Source organism: Acartia tonsa, chromosome 14, assembly GCF_053477335.1.
Source record: "Acartia tonsa isolate MP-2025a chromosome 14, ASM5347733v1, whole genome shotgun sequence".
NCBI classification, from domain to species: Eukaryota; Metazoa; Arthropoda; class Copepoda; order Calanoida; family Acartiidae; genus Acartia; species Acartia tonsa.
The window spans coordinates 4,959,848-4,974,824 of record NC_137273.1 but is presented as its reverse complement, the minus strand read 5'-3'; the positions used below and the strand labels follow the sequence as shown (position 1 = coordinate 4,974,824).

At 32.3% G+C, this 14,977-nt stretch overlaps 1 protein-coding gene across 3 annotated transcripts in view; it reads right to left on the bottom strand.

Annotated features, from left to right (window-relative positions):
* LOC145306092 (uncharacterized) overlaps positions 1 to 14,977 on the bottom strand; it is a 72,536-nt gene that overhangs the window by 24,072 nt on the left and 33,487 nt on the right. For 2 of the 3 annotated variants that reach the window (XM_080148035.1, XM_080148036.1), the window contains exons 16-21: positions 14,544 to 14,608; positions 13,278 to 13,361; positions 11,260 to 11,332; positions 9,747 to 9,859; positions 8,318 to 8,360; positions 1,636 to 1,675 (exon numbers count right to left, since the gene is read on the bottom strand). In XM_080148035.1, the coding sequence (XP_080004161.1) occupies positions 1,636 to 1,675; positions 8,318 to 8,360; positions 9,747 to 9,859; positions 11,260 to 11,332; positions 13,278 to 13,361; positions 14,544 to 14,608 (418 nt within the window). Of the gene's footprint in view, positions 1 to 1,629; positions 1,676 to 8,317; positions 8,361 to 9,746; positions 9,860 to 11,259; positions 11,333 to 13,277; positions 13,362 to 14,543; positions 14,609 to 14,977 lie in introns of all 3 variants that reach the window. The other variant, XM_080148034.1, reaches the window with a different exon arrangement.

Genomic DNA, 14,977 nt, shown 5'->3' with positions numbered 1-14,977 from the left:
ATTTTTGTCAGTTTGAGCCAAATAAAGCGTTTGATAGAAATTTCCTATTTTTTTAAGATATTCCAGGTACGGTTATCAAAAAAAAAAAAAAAAAAAATTTCCCTATTGTTCTATTCAATAGGGTAAGGGGGGGAAATTTCGGTTTTTTTCCGGTTTTTTTGAAAAAAAATGGGGTAAATATTAATATTTTCAAATGAAACCAAGACCAGTAGAAAGCTTACGGAAAGGACTATCAGGTCCTAAAAGGACATTATCCTAGGACTTTTAGAAGTTGGCCGAAATTGACCGCAAAAAAGTTACCGATATTTCCCCACCACCGGGGGAAATATCGGTAATTTTTTTCAACCTAAAAAAAATCGATGAAAAACGGCCAAACGGCCAGTCAAACATAAATAATCATAATTAGTATAGGTTATAGGGATTATCCACAAAAAGTTTCATAATGATCGGACTATTCCTTCTATGTTAAAAATGAATTTTTTTGAAAGACGCGAATTTTCGATTTTTTTTTTCGAAAATTTTTTTTTTTTAAACTTAAAATTAATATAAGAAAAAAACGTATTTTATTACTTTTTAGGCCTGATCCTAAAAAAGCTCACATTGAACTATAGATTTAGCCCAAAAAACATAAAAATTGATTAAAAATTGACCTCAAAAATTGAATTTGAAGCAAAAGTGTCATCTTTGCAAAAAATCTTGACTACATTTTAACCTTAAAAAAATTGATGAAAAAAGGCCAAACGACCAAACAAGCGTAATAAATCATAATTAGTATAGGTGATTGGGATTAACCACAAAAAAATTCATAAAGATCGGACTATTCCTCCTATGTCAAAAATATTTTTTTTTCAAAGGACCAGAAATTTTGATTTTTTCCTCGCAAAATTTTGATTCAAAAATAAAATTAATTTTTTTTTTGTTTTTTATCTGTTCTATTCATTTTTGGCCTAATTCTTAAAAAGTCCATATGGAATAATAGATTTGACAAAAGAAAACATGAAAACATGACCTTAAAAGTAGAATTTTAATTTCTTTTGAAATTACCGATTTTTCCCCCGGCGCCAACTTTGGTCATTTTTGAAAAAAATATTAACCCGATTTTAAAGCTCTCAACGGATTTGGAAAAAGCGGGCAATTTCTAGTTCAAAAAGTTTTTCAGATCAGCTCTAGGTCTTACCAATTTTTGTGTAGGTCGATCTTTACACACCTACTAAAAAATTTTTGGGAAAAAAAAATTTTTCGTCCGACTTTGAGACCCAATAAGTACCCTTAATATTCATCTCACAAAAAATTCATTTTATACTTTTTTGTAGGCAATTTAATAAGGAACAAATTTGCTTTTATGTTTTTTTCTGTCATTTGAAAGGAACATGGAGAAAAAGGTCATTTAATGAAGGTAGGTCGAAATTACCGAGAATAGCCCCTTACCGAAACTTCCCCCCCCTTACCCTAGGGAATACAAATATATAGAGCACCTTATCGTTCTACTACTATTTTTAGGCCTTATAACACACACCTTTACGGGAAAATGACCTCCCTCTTTGTCTAAATAGTATCAAATGTTTCGCTGAGTTCAAAGTGTATTTAACAGATCACAATTTTATTTCTATAAACAGAATAATTTTCCTGAGATACCTTGGCGCTAGCGGGTGTTTCTTCTGGTCTCAAACATTCTGCAGTTAACACATTATTATTAAGTAAACTTTCCAGAATTGGTTATAACATGTGTACTTTAGGCATAAAATATATGTATAATGTATATTCAGAGAGAGAGAGAGGGGGGACATTGGACTATTTATTCACTAGTCCCCACAGTTTTATAATTCGATGGCTTAACAACTTTAGGGACTAATGAATTTTGATTAATTGGTTAATTAAGGTGAGTATTCAAACGATTCAACCACTAATTGTAATCTACAGAGGGTGTTATTTGGTGTAACATTGATGGGGATGTACATCAATTTAACTGTCATTGTCTTATCCCTTTAGTTAGATCCTTGTGAATAATTGTCAATATTTGGTGAATTTTTGCCACTGGATAATATTAATATTTAATACATATATAAACGTATTTATAGCAGTTATACTGCGAGTATGGCTGTAGTTGTGGCAGTGGTTTGTGCATTTTGACAAAAAAAAACACTCATGTGTATTTCTACCGGTTGTAAAAAAATTCCCAATCCGAGATATCTGGATAAATTAACACCCAATTTCTCATCTCTTTTAGGATTGGATGTAGAATACGTGGATATTGTTAAGAGATTCTTGCAAGCCCTAATAAAATGTTTCTTCCAGCTGACTAATATAACGATACCCCCTACCCCCCCCCCCTTGCATGACTTTACCCTTACCCCCTACCCTAACCATTGAACGTATTGAACAATATATGAGGACTTGAACTATATAATATAAGCAACCGACAATGACATTGACGAAACAAGGATGACAACATCCAAAAAAGTGAAGCACTGAAACGGTAGGACAAACAGACATTAACACTTGTATAATGTCAGAACTGAATAATAAGAATATACAGGGTGCGCCACATAAATCCGGACTTTTTCTTATTTTTAAACAAATAAACATAAAATCGTCAATTTTAAAGATTTTATTAATTTTTAAAAACTGGTAAGCAAACTAGGTATATGACTATTAGATTGTTCAATAAAATCGCTGCCAACCTCAATCACCGGGTCTACTCGTTCCCTGAACCGCCCGCCGTCCCTGGTCACCATTTTCCTGTCCAAGCAGGCGAAGTTCTCCATAATAGGAGCAATGAGAGAGGTCTTTTTGGCATGGGCGCGTCTATTGTTTCATGCTTTAATGACGCTCCAGGCCCATAAGTCCATTGGATTAAGATTGGGGCTGCTGGGAGGCCACATCTCCTTAAGGACGTGAGTAACCGCAGGATCCAAATTAACCCATCTTTCAAGCTACTTTGACACGGCGGCTCTCATTTGGGCCACAGTTAAGCTAGAACAAAGCTTTATACCTTTTTAAAAATGGCATGGAGATTAAGATAGGGCTATCAGCGCAGCATATAGTCTAAAATGAGTTTTAAGGTTCCATATGGGCCCCTGAAGTCAAGAACCGAGAAATTTTCAATATCTTTGACGTTTTTGACATCTTAAACTTTACCACGATTTACTTTGGCAGAGTACTACAGCCAAGTCAGCTGGGATAGAGAGCTCTAGTCTTTTCTAGTGTTTTAACTAGGTATCTGATAGTATCTCCAGCAAGTTTCATTAGTCCATTTTACCTACAGATGGGCTGAGATCAGATTTAGTAGGCCCAAGTCGAGAATCCGCGGTAAACTAAGTGCGCAATTAGAATCTGCCTTGTTGAACATTTGCGCGGCCAGCTCGGCGTACACGTCCTCCATCGTCCAAAGATTTCCATGGGTTAAAAGGTCATTACCTAAGCTTTTTATAGTGGGGTCAAACGTCCTGATTGGTCAAGAAGTTTTGGCGCTATGGCCGTTTTAAAAAAGTCCGGATTTATGTGGCGCACCCTGTAAATATATAAGAGTCAAAGAAAAATTGTAAGTAAATTTGTTGAAAAACTGCTTGATACAGGATAATGTTTATGGACATACTTATATAATATTTTTAAGACTTGATTATAGAGTTGCTTTGTTTATAACATTATACTTTGTTGTCCTAGGAATCAATATACCAAAAATCAGATCAATCGGACGATTAGATAACATAAAAATTTGTTGATAAAAAAGTACAAAAATCAACATGTTTAAAATGGACGTACGGACATTCTTGTTATGATTATAGAGTTGCTACGCTTTCTAATCGTACCTAACTGCTAAAGGAATCACCATACAAAGTTTGAAATCGATAGGACAATTCTAACATGCCTAAATTAGCGATCAAAGCTATCCGTTACGGACGGACCGGCCATAATTATAGGAAATCTTCGCTTTTAAAAATCACGTAAATTTTCTCCACTATATTATATACTAAGCTAATTTTAATAATATATTTACCCTAAGATTTGTAATACAGATATAATAAAGTAATTTTCTACAAGATGAATTTTAGATTGATATTACACATTATTCTCAACAAGGAACCTTGTCTGCATAAGAAGTGCAGCAACATACAATTTCATATCTTTAAACGGCCAACAATATAAAAATAGGTCAGAGAACGATAAAAGACATCCGACCGATTTCTGTACGTGCTTACTTATCTGCCAAATATTGATACAGACAGACACCAGTTATAGAGTAGCTGTGCTCCTATATCATATTACTTTCATTCATAACAGTTAGGCCTTTGTGATACAGGAATAAAGATAGACACGGTGTATCAATTTTATGAATGAACACCTGGGAAAGATTTGCTTGTAAAACAGCTAGGGTTGGCAATCCTAATCTGAAAACCGCCCAATTTTTGGACCCAGAATCCGAATCCGCAATTCATATTGTTAATTTTATTTTCACAGTATATTTTCATAATTATTTTAGGTTAGGTTAGGTTCAGTAAGGGTAAAAAAATGGCCTCTGTAGGGGCTAGAATTTCTTTTTTGATAAAAAGACCTTTAAAAATATTGCTAGAATCCACAATCCGAAAAAAAGAATCCGCAATGGGGGCGGATTTTTGTAAGAATCCGAATCCGATCCAGAACTTGGGCGGATTGCCAACCCTAAAAAACAGCGTCAAAAATTGAAAATACAAAAATGAGTTAAAACATACAAACGTGTTTAGATTTTAAAAGTTAATTTTAAAAATTCCCTTGGCATAGGAAGCCAGCCTGGCATGAAATTGGAAGATTTCTAAAAATTAATTGATTCAAATAAGTCACAGTACACTATAATCAATAGATACCATCAGGAAGGAAGCTTGGGGGGGGGGGGGGGGGATAGGGCGCAGTAGGCTGGCTGTAAATAATATTAACCTCAACCAGTTCTGATATTCACAAGGAGACTAGTCCTAAATGTTTTAATAAAAACGTTTTCTTATTCGTTGATTTAACAATTTTCTCGTATTCATTCGAATCCATACGAAAAAACTATGTCTAGCATCGTATTATATCCAGCTTTCTACGAATATAAAAATGTACAATAATAAGATTAAAACCAGTTTTTTTAGCCCCGAGGTGTACATTCTATGTCCGCGGAAAGCCGTTTATAATACGATGCGAGAAATAACTATTATTGAATTTTAATAGGTTGGTTCATTAAGTTGAGTGTCAAAACGTTTCAACCATTAATTATAATCAATAATAATAATAGGGGTAAATTTGTGTAAATCATAGAGGATACAAATGAATCAATTTATTGGCCATTGTCTTATCCCTTTTGAACTTTGGGGTTACTAATTTTAAACATCAAATAGATTAAACTTTTGCAGCGCTCAATTCTATTTTAAAACCAATGAAACCCTTGCACCCTTAATTTTTCATACTAACCTAACCTAAAATAAGTATTAAAGCATGCTTTGTCGTCTAGTTGGAATAATCGGCAAAAAGTTGTAAAAAATACTGCAGATGAACATTTAGAAGAGATTATGATTTTGCACCCCAAATGTTTACTGTATAATTCCAACTGTGAAGCAGAGTTTCGGATCCAGATCCACAAGGATCCATAATTTTTGAGTCCAAGGATCCGGATCCGCAAAAAAATGCGGATCCGGATCCTTGGACTCAAAAAAATGCGGAAAAAAAACGGAAAAATCTACCTAAATATATATATAAAATCTCAGACATTCTCTTGATGAGAGCCAATCTTTAAGTTTTAGGGTCAGACTTGAAAATTAAAAGTATTTTTGACTTCGAATTAAAGAATAAATATTTTTGAAAAATTTGGTTATTTTATTTTTATTGTCAAGGATCCGGATCCGGATCTGCACTGACCAAATTTGGAGGATCCGGATCCGCAAAAAATCAATGCGGATCCGAAACACTACTGTGAAGAGTGATGTGACAATGCTGTGCAGGAGAGACTAAAGGAACCAAACATTAAAATGCATTTTAGAACGTTACTACCAATTGATTTTATACGCACACAAATAAAGTTAAATGTAAAACACCAGTTTTATATATCTATACTACAAAGTAGAATGATGTCTGTCTGTCTGTCTGTCCCTTAAGATCTAAGTTACCACTGAACCGATTGGATTCTACTCTTCAGGAAATATACCAACTGGTCCTGTGGTGGCTATTTTCTTTTGGGTGGGACACCCCTAATCCCCCAAAAACCCAATACGGAATACCCCCCCCCCCCCAACATTTTTTTATTTGTTTATACCAAAAATTGGCGCATTTGCAAGTGGGGAACTTAAGGGAACCTATTTCTTTTTTTTAAAGTTAGGTACCTATTTTTTATATTACCTATTGGGGCAAAGCAACTAGTTACTAAAAAAAGTAAAAAAAAATGAAGGGTAGTGAATAATTAACCAACCAAAAACCAAAGTAATAAATCCTAATATACAAAGTAGTAAGATTTTGTTTGTTTGTCCATTAGGATAGCTAACCTAAAAACAGTGAGATTGGATTCTCCATATTCGGTTAACATTCTTATGTAATGGGAAGGTTTTAATTTAAAATATATCAAATTCTATGGCATTTAGAATTATATTTGGGTAGATAGTATTATCTTATGTTTTTCAATTCAGTTTTAAATAATATACTTAATACTTTATTACTAGAAATTTAATATATATAATAAATCACCCATTTAGATCAGGAATCTAAAGGGATAATGTAAATTCCCATTCCCCATTTATTACACACAAAAATTACTCCTTCTAGTGATTACAATTAGTGGTTGAAACGTTCGGACACTCAACTTAATAATAATAAACCAACCAATTAAAAATCAATAAAAGCCGCATAAGTTTTAAATGTTATTATAAAACTCTGGGGACTAGTGTAATAAACACTAAATCGCCCCAGTGTCCCCTCTTCCCTGCAATTTAATTTTGTTTTATATCTCTACAAAATAAATCTACATGGTTAAAACTGTACAGAATACAAATTTGAATAAAACTAAGTATTCTATGCATAATAATTGAAGAATCTTATTTCTAATTTATTAGGTAATAAATTACACAAAGTAAATCCTTCCAATTGTTATAAATAGATTAGTTATATTATGTACCTAACTATATAGCAAAAGTAACCAAAGTTTTAAAAGTTGGCTTAAAATCTGTTATGTTCAAACTAGGGTTGGCAATCCGGAATCCGTTTTTTTTATAGCGAATTTGGATTTTTAATTGTAAGGCTAAAATTAGCGTCTTGAGTTTTTTCTTTCAACCCCCACTCTTTGAAGGCAAAGATCACCCCTCCCCCCCCCCCCCCCCCATATATCCCCACCTACACCACCAAGTGGAGAGATCAGAAAATATGAAAAACGCAGCTTTAGATTCTTCCCAGTACCCAGTATATTTTAATCCCTTAATTTATTTTTTTAAAAGCCTTTTAAAATATTGCTAGAATCCGGAATCCGTCAAAAAAATAAGAATACGGAATCCGCGGAGAAACTGTTTTATTTTTGGACGGATTCTTGTAAGAATCCGAATCCGGTCCAAAATTGGACGTATTTTCCAAACTTTATGACCAACATTTTTAATCTACAAAAAGGGTAATTTTGATTATTATTATATAAATTGGAGATTGTTTATCTTATCCTTGAATATCCGTTATAGAACAAACAATTTTTAGTGTTTAAAACAAATTCTGAACCTTTTTAACTTTTACAAAAGGATGACAATAAATTCTGAAGTAGTGAAGCACAATGTGGGCATAGATGGATATTGGACAGACTGACAATGGAGGTTACTAAGGAGATGATCATAAAATAAGAGAGAAAAGATGTAACGAAAATATTTATTAGTCTTTATTGTAGCAGGAAAGAGAGACAAGCGAACAAAGTAAGTCAAATATTAGATGCACATAAGCATGGCTGATCTTCACAAAAAAAACATCAGTCTATATTTTATAGTGACTGAGAAAATCACCAGAGATCTATAGGGATAAGACAAAGGCCGATAAATCAATGTAGATTCCCTATGATGACAAACAAAATTACCCCTTCCGTAGCTTGAAATCAGTGATTGAAACGTTTAAACATAACTAAATAAACCAACCAATCAAAATTCAGTAATAGTACCAAAAAGTGTTAAGCCAACTAGTAAGAAAACCTTATTACAAAACTTTGGAGACCAGTGTAATAAACATCCCTTTGTCCTCTCTCTCTCTCTCTGGTAAATCACACTTTCTTCAAATCGTTTAAGTACATAAAGACAAGAAATTGCAAGAATAGAGGAGACTTGCTTCTAAAAATTATAATAATAATGTTCCTTTGTCAATAATTGATGGCGGCGAAGATGAGCTGATTGTTACGTCTAAATATGAATACAATACAATAGATAGTTTCATTTGAAAAGCTTGAACATTGCACTTAGGAACAATATTCCTAATAGTTCGGAAAAGTGATTTTATTTAATCAAAAAAAACAATAAACTTTCTGTATTTGTCACTTAAACAGGCTGTAATATAAATAAATTCTATATTCTGTTATTAAGGAAAAATCGTAAAACTGAAACAAACCAGTATTTACTGAAAGACAAAGTAATTTTTTTACTCAAAAAATAACCATACTTAAGCTTAAAGGCATTCATTTTGATGGAATATCCCCTTATAATAATCAAGAAATACATTTTCTATGTATTTAATAACTTTACCAAGTTTAATTTTGTTTCAACACAAAAGAAATTTGCAAGAAATTAAACAAAAGTTTTAAGTACAAAAAAACTTAAGTTTTTAATGATAAGAACTAAAAGGGGTAGTTTCACGAAATGCATTTGAACTTAATTTAGTGAACCACATATATTTTCCTGGTTAATTGGGTAAACTGCATTTATATGGCATATAATTGAAAGAATTTCAATTTTCTACCATGTAGTTTTTAAAATATCAAGACTTGAAAATCGTCTTTTTAAATTGCATATATCACAAAAAGACGATTTTTCAAGTCTTGATATTTTCAAAACTACAAGGTAGAAAATTGAAATTCTTTCAAATATATGCCATATAAATATAGTTTAACCCATTAACTAGCAAAAAATATGCGGTTCACTAAATTAAGTTTAAATGCATTTCGTAAAACTACCCCTTTAGTTAAGAGTACCTAATAATTTGAGAATAAAAGATTAAACAAATCATAAGTTGTTACTTATTAAGAGATATAAGTTTTCCGGAATTGTAATGAAGGGAGTAGATTTGAAATCTGCATCAAATTTTAAGGATTTTTATAAAATTCGTTTTTTGTATAATTCTTTATCTAAAAGCGGAAATACAAATTAAGTTAATTAATTTTGGCATCTGTGATTGGTGGATTTAAAAAATCTGCGCTCTGATTGGATGTCGTACATCATTCAACCAATTAGAGCGCAGGTAGTTTAAAATCCACCTATCCTATTGGTCAAAATTAATTAACTTAAAATGTATTTTCGCTTTTAGATAAAGAATTTTACAAAAAACGAATTTTATAAAAAATCCTTAAAATTTGATGCAGATTTCAAATCTACTCCCTACATTAAAATTCCTGAAAACTTATATCTCTTATTACTTATATACTACAGGTTACGCCTATAGCTATTATAATATAATGTTTGATTTTCAATCGGAAAAAGATAAAAAAAAAAACTTAAATAAATATTTTAGACCGTTTTGATGGTCTTAAGTAGAAGATGAAGACTCAAACATGTCATGTCAAAATTTTATTTTACCTAGTTTTGTCTTTTTTCTTGGAGAAGTGAAACAGTCCATTTGCTTCGCGGGAGAATTTACTTCAGAATCTCGTTTCCGCTTTGATGATTGTGCTTGCTCTTGTTGGTTTAGTCTAAAGAATCATATAAAAGATGATACTTACATATTTTTTTGTGAATAAGTATGGAATTTAAATAAATAACTAGAGGCTAAACCAGGGTTGTCATATTGGGCATTTTTTTCGATGACGGGCCGCCCAATTGCCCAGGGTTTGTGGCGCCAAAAAGTGGTTCTGTGCACCCTTTTTTGGCAAATGTCGTAAAAAGCATATAAAAAAGCCTAAAACCATAATGAGACTTATTATTAGAGATAAAATAGCCTAAAACCATCTCAGGACCTATAAAAATGATCACGCAACCTTCCCTAAGATGCCCTGGGGTTGTAAGGGGGGAGATTTGTAGGAAGTAATGATTCTACAAATCAAGCAGCTCTAACCATGCTTTCCCTCATCCATGCTCCTCGTATGAGAGTGCCATTAATTAGGGTGCCTTAATATTGAACACCTGCCAAAAACTCTAGGCCAGGGTGATGTAATAATTGAGTAGCTTCCACGAGAATTGCGGGTCAGCTTGTAATGTAACATAGAATACAATCAGCTGTGCGTGAAGCTTACCAATCTAAGATTGGCCAAAGGATTCTAACTTCCAGTCTCCGTGTGCATCTGAGTCCTAACTTCAAAGAATCATGGCTACAACAACAACGTATAAAAGCTCCACTTGAAAGGAGAACCATATCGGTTCAGCGGTTATCGAAATTCTTCTCTAGATACAAAATAAAACTTACTAATTAGTAATTTGTATAATAGATAATATCACCCAAAAAATGGGCCCGCCCCTCCCCTTTTTTCACCCCCCAAAACGGCGGTTGCCCAAGTCTGCCCAAAAGGACCGATAAAAGGCGGCCCTAAACCGCCCGCCCATTTTGACAACCCTGAATATCACCCAAAAAATAGGCCCACCCCCCTATTTTTTTAATCCCTCCCCTTTTTCTCTCCCCCCCCCCCCAAAAAAAAAAAAAAATCGGATGGTGCCCAAATCTGCCCAAAAGGACCCGATAAAGGGCAGCCCAAAAGCGCCCGCTTGATATGACAACCCTGGGCTAAACATGCTTGGAGGGACATTGGACTAAAAAATACACTGGTTCCCACAGTTTTATAACTAAGTTATCCTATCTACTGGCTCAAAGTTTTTGGAATATAAAAATTTTCAAATTTGAAAAAAATATTTCTAAGATAACGCCGATTTATCAATTAAACCTATGCATGTAGGTATTAAGAAGGGGGATTTGGTAACTCGTAACACGACATACCAGCAATTTTATTTTGTGTGCTAAGACTCTGGCAGAGAATAATTATTTTAGGTTAGGTTTTAGGCTAGGGGACCGAGCGCCCGCGGCTAGGCAGGCTAAGGGGGATCGGGGTTTAAAAATTTTCAAAATTGAAAAAAATATGAGGATAATACCAATAAATCTTACCTTGGAAAAAAGAATTGACTTATTGTGGACTGTCCTTTTCCTATCTTTGTAGATGATTGGCAAGGACTGTCTGCTCAAAATATTTCTTGTAATTATTTTTTATTTAACATTTAACTAACTTTGAAAAAAAAGGAAGTACAGAAAAGGCTATCTGGCACCCTACCTATGTAAAAAAGTTGTCGAAAAATAAAAAAAATAAGGGGGGGGGGGTTTAATGCAACCATCTCGTAATCAGTGAGCAAATGGCACTTAGAATTCGAATTTTGATCTGGAATTTTGCATGGGTAATCCTTGGTAGGTCTATTTTCCCTAAATTGAACAAAAAGTTGGAAAAGTAACGGCTAACGGCTGGCGGCTCAGCAGTATAGCCATTTTTAAAACTATTTCAAGGGAAATCATCACGAAACCTATCTCCACATAATACTCTATGCTGCTCCAAAACATTTTCAAACTGTTCTAGTCGCTAGTTGCTGGTACTAGAAATCTAAAAACGATTTTTTGTATCATTTCACATGATTTAAAGCAAAATATGTTTCAAAAAGTTGATTCTTACATAATTTATGGCAGATTTGCCCTAAAAATAGCCAAAAAAAACGGCTAAACGGCTGAGCCGTTAGCCGTTACTTTTTCAACTTTTTGTTCGATTTAGGGAAAATAGACCTACCAAGGATTACTCATGCAAAATTTAGATCGAAATTCGAATTGTAAGTGCCATTTGCTCACTGATTACGAGATGGTTGCATTAAAAACCCCCTTGTATTAAGATTTAAAATCAAATATCAATTAAAGTGGATGGAAATCGTTTTTTAAGAGAAAATCTTTTGAAAGAGGAAATAATACTCTGAGAGAGGAGACATAAGTCAATCAATTTTCATTTCATTCAATTCTAAGTTAGAGACAATCATTTGGAAAATTTATTCATATCTAATAAAGAAAAGGGAAGGGACAATAAGATGTTTATTACTCTAGTCATACAAGTTTTATTTAACGTTGGCTTAATAATTTTGGAGACTCTCAATGAATTTTGATTAGTTTGTTTATTAGGATGAGTGTCTAAATGTTTAAACCAATAATTGTAATCTACAGAAGGAGTAATTTAGTGTTTCATCAATATGGATGTACATTAGACTATAAAAGTTTTAAAGATTTTTAATCAATATAATAGATTTGAAATCTGCATAAAATTTCAAGGATTTTTTATAAAATTCGTTTTTTATATAATTCTTTATTTAAAGGCGCAAATACGATTTAAGTTAATAAATTTTGACCAATGGGATAGCTGGATTGGAAACTACCTACGCTCTAATTGGTTGAATGATGTACGTAACTTAAGCTTCTCCAATCAGAGCGCAGATAGTTTTTAATCCACCAATCACAGATCTCAAAATTATTTAACTTAATTTGTATTTGCGCCTTTAAATAAAGAATTATATAAAAAACTAATTTTATAAAAAATCCTTAAAATTTTATGCAGATTTCAAATCTATTATATTGATTAAAAATCTTTCCAACTTTTATAGTCTAATGTACATTGTACATCAATATATCGGCCATTGTCTTATCTCTTTAGATTCCATAAAGGAAATGAGAGTAGAATTATTAGACTGTAAATGAAACTGATACCCAATGTTTTACAAACACAACCTAACATCCGCTGGCTTACAAATTTTGGGAATTTTTATCAAATCTTGATTGGTTTGTTCAAACTAGCAGTATTAAAACTTTTCAACCAATAGTTTTAGTTTTATAAGGTAAATTTAGTTTACATCAATTTATCATCCTCTGTCTTATCCTTAAAAATATAGGTAGTTAAACCAGCAAGATAACAGGTATTACTGAATATCAATTTCCTATTCTTTTTTATATGAAATATTAATTTCTTATTGTTGCTTCTCTGGTTAACATTATCCTGTTTTTCATAATAACTATCCATACTAGGGAATAAAATCAATTTATGTCGCCTGTCAGTCAAATAAAATGTAGAGGTGGATATTTTAAATTTTGAAATATTTTTCCTGAAGATTCTTTAAGATTTTCAGTGATATTCTCCTTATCATTATTTCCTGATTCGTTATTTCCTTCTTCTGGTACTGCGTCAACATCTAAAAAAGGATACTAATAGGTGCTATCATACAAAATGCCCTTTGAGCACTGAAATCCCCCCTTCCCCTTATTTCCAATGTATTTGGAAATGAGGGCAGGAGGGAGTGGGGGTGCTGAGCTCGAAAAATAATAATAATTAGGGTTGGCAATCTGCCGAATTTTTGCGTTGTATTCGGATTCTTGCAAAAATCCGCCAAAATAAAGCGGATTAATCCGTGGATTGCGGATTCTAGCAATATTTTAAAAGAACTTTTATAAATAGAAAAATTACATTTGTCTATGTGGATTTTGGAAAGATATTTTTGTCTTCAGACTAAAACATTAAATTTACATTTTGTCAAAATTTTAATTTAGAAAAAGCTTTCGTTATAGAATACATAATCTATACATAGAAGATAAGAAAATAAAAGTTTTTCTTTTCTTTATTGGTTTAGAAAACCAGCTGGTACATTGTAACAAGGATGAACCATCCATGAAAGCGAATCTCAACAATCGAGACAACAGAACATTACATTTTAAACTTAAATGTAATAACGAAGCCAGAACAAAATCTTATATTGAGATTTGTAGTTAAGAAGCTTAAAAGCAGAATACTTTGAATCGACCTACTATCTTATTTGACTTCGCTTCGCTTATTGCCTAATGCATAGGGTGTCTCATCGTCAGAGGATTTGTCATTTAAAAACTTATGGTAAACTATCTAACTAGTACTTCATATAAAAATGGACAAAAAGTATCTTAAAATTCTACATGCTTAAAATTTTTAAACTGACTTTGGTAGAGATTATAGAGTTGCTACGCTATAAATAGGTATTTTAATATCTAATGTATCATTGTCATTTTAAATGTCTTCTTTTAAAAATGTTAAAACATTAGAATCAATATAGAGCAACTACTATATCTTAATTAAGCCTTAAAAAAAAATACATTATATCATTATATTTAGGTATCAAATGTCATTCTGAAGTCTAAACTACATTAATGTAAAATACTTTTAAATTGCTGGACTTGTACTTAAGCAAATGACTATCAGAAAGCATTTAAAAGTAAATAATGTAAATATTGAAATTTTTACAACAAAAACAATCTGAAGCTTTATATATTAATTTTGTATTTTTATGAAAATAAAGTGAATTAGTCTTGACGAATACAACCTATTGCGTCTAGTATTAAATACTCACCTATCGGTTCTTTGATTTCAGTGCTCTTAGGCTCAACAACTGTTGGCTTAGGCTTACTTTCGTTCCTGAATTAAAAAATAATGTATCTTACAGTCATTTTTAATTTAAAGATAACAAAATAAACTTTTTAAAAATATGCGTAGCATCTCTATATGTAGATTACTACCTTTACGACTGCCTGAAATTACACGAGTACCTTCAGTTTTATAAACCAGTTTTCTTATTTGTTTATTTCAAAACTTTGGGTACTTTAATTGAAATTTCACTAGGTAGTAATGTCTAGTTTATCATCATTGGGGATGTTTATTAAATTTATCGTCAATTTTCTTTTTCCTTCCGCTCTCTTTTGTACACTAAATATTATTAGGTTATCAAATAATAACCTTGAAAAGACTAACCGTCAATTACAGACGGAAAAGCTTACTAAAAAAAAA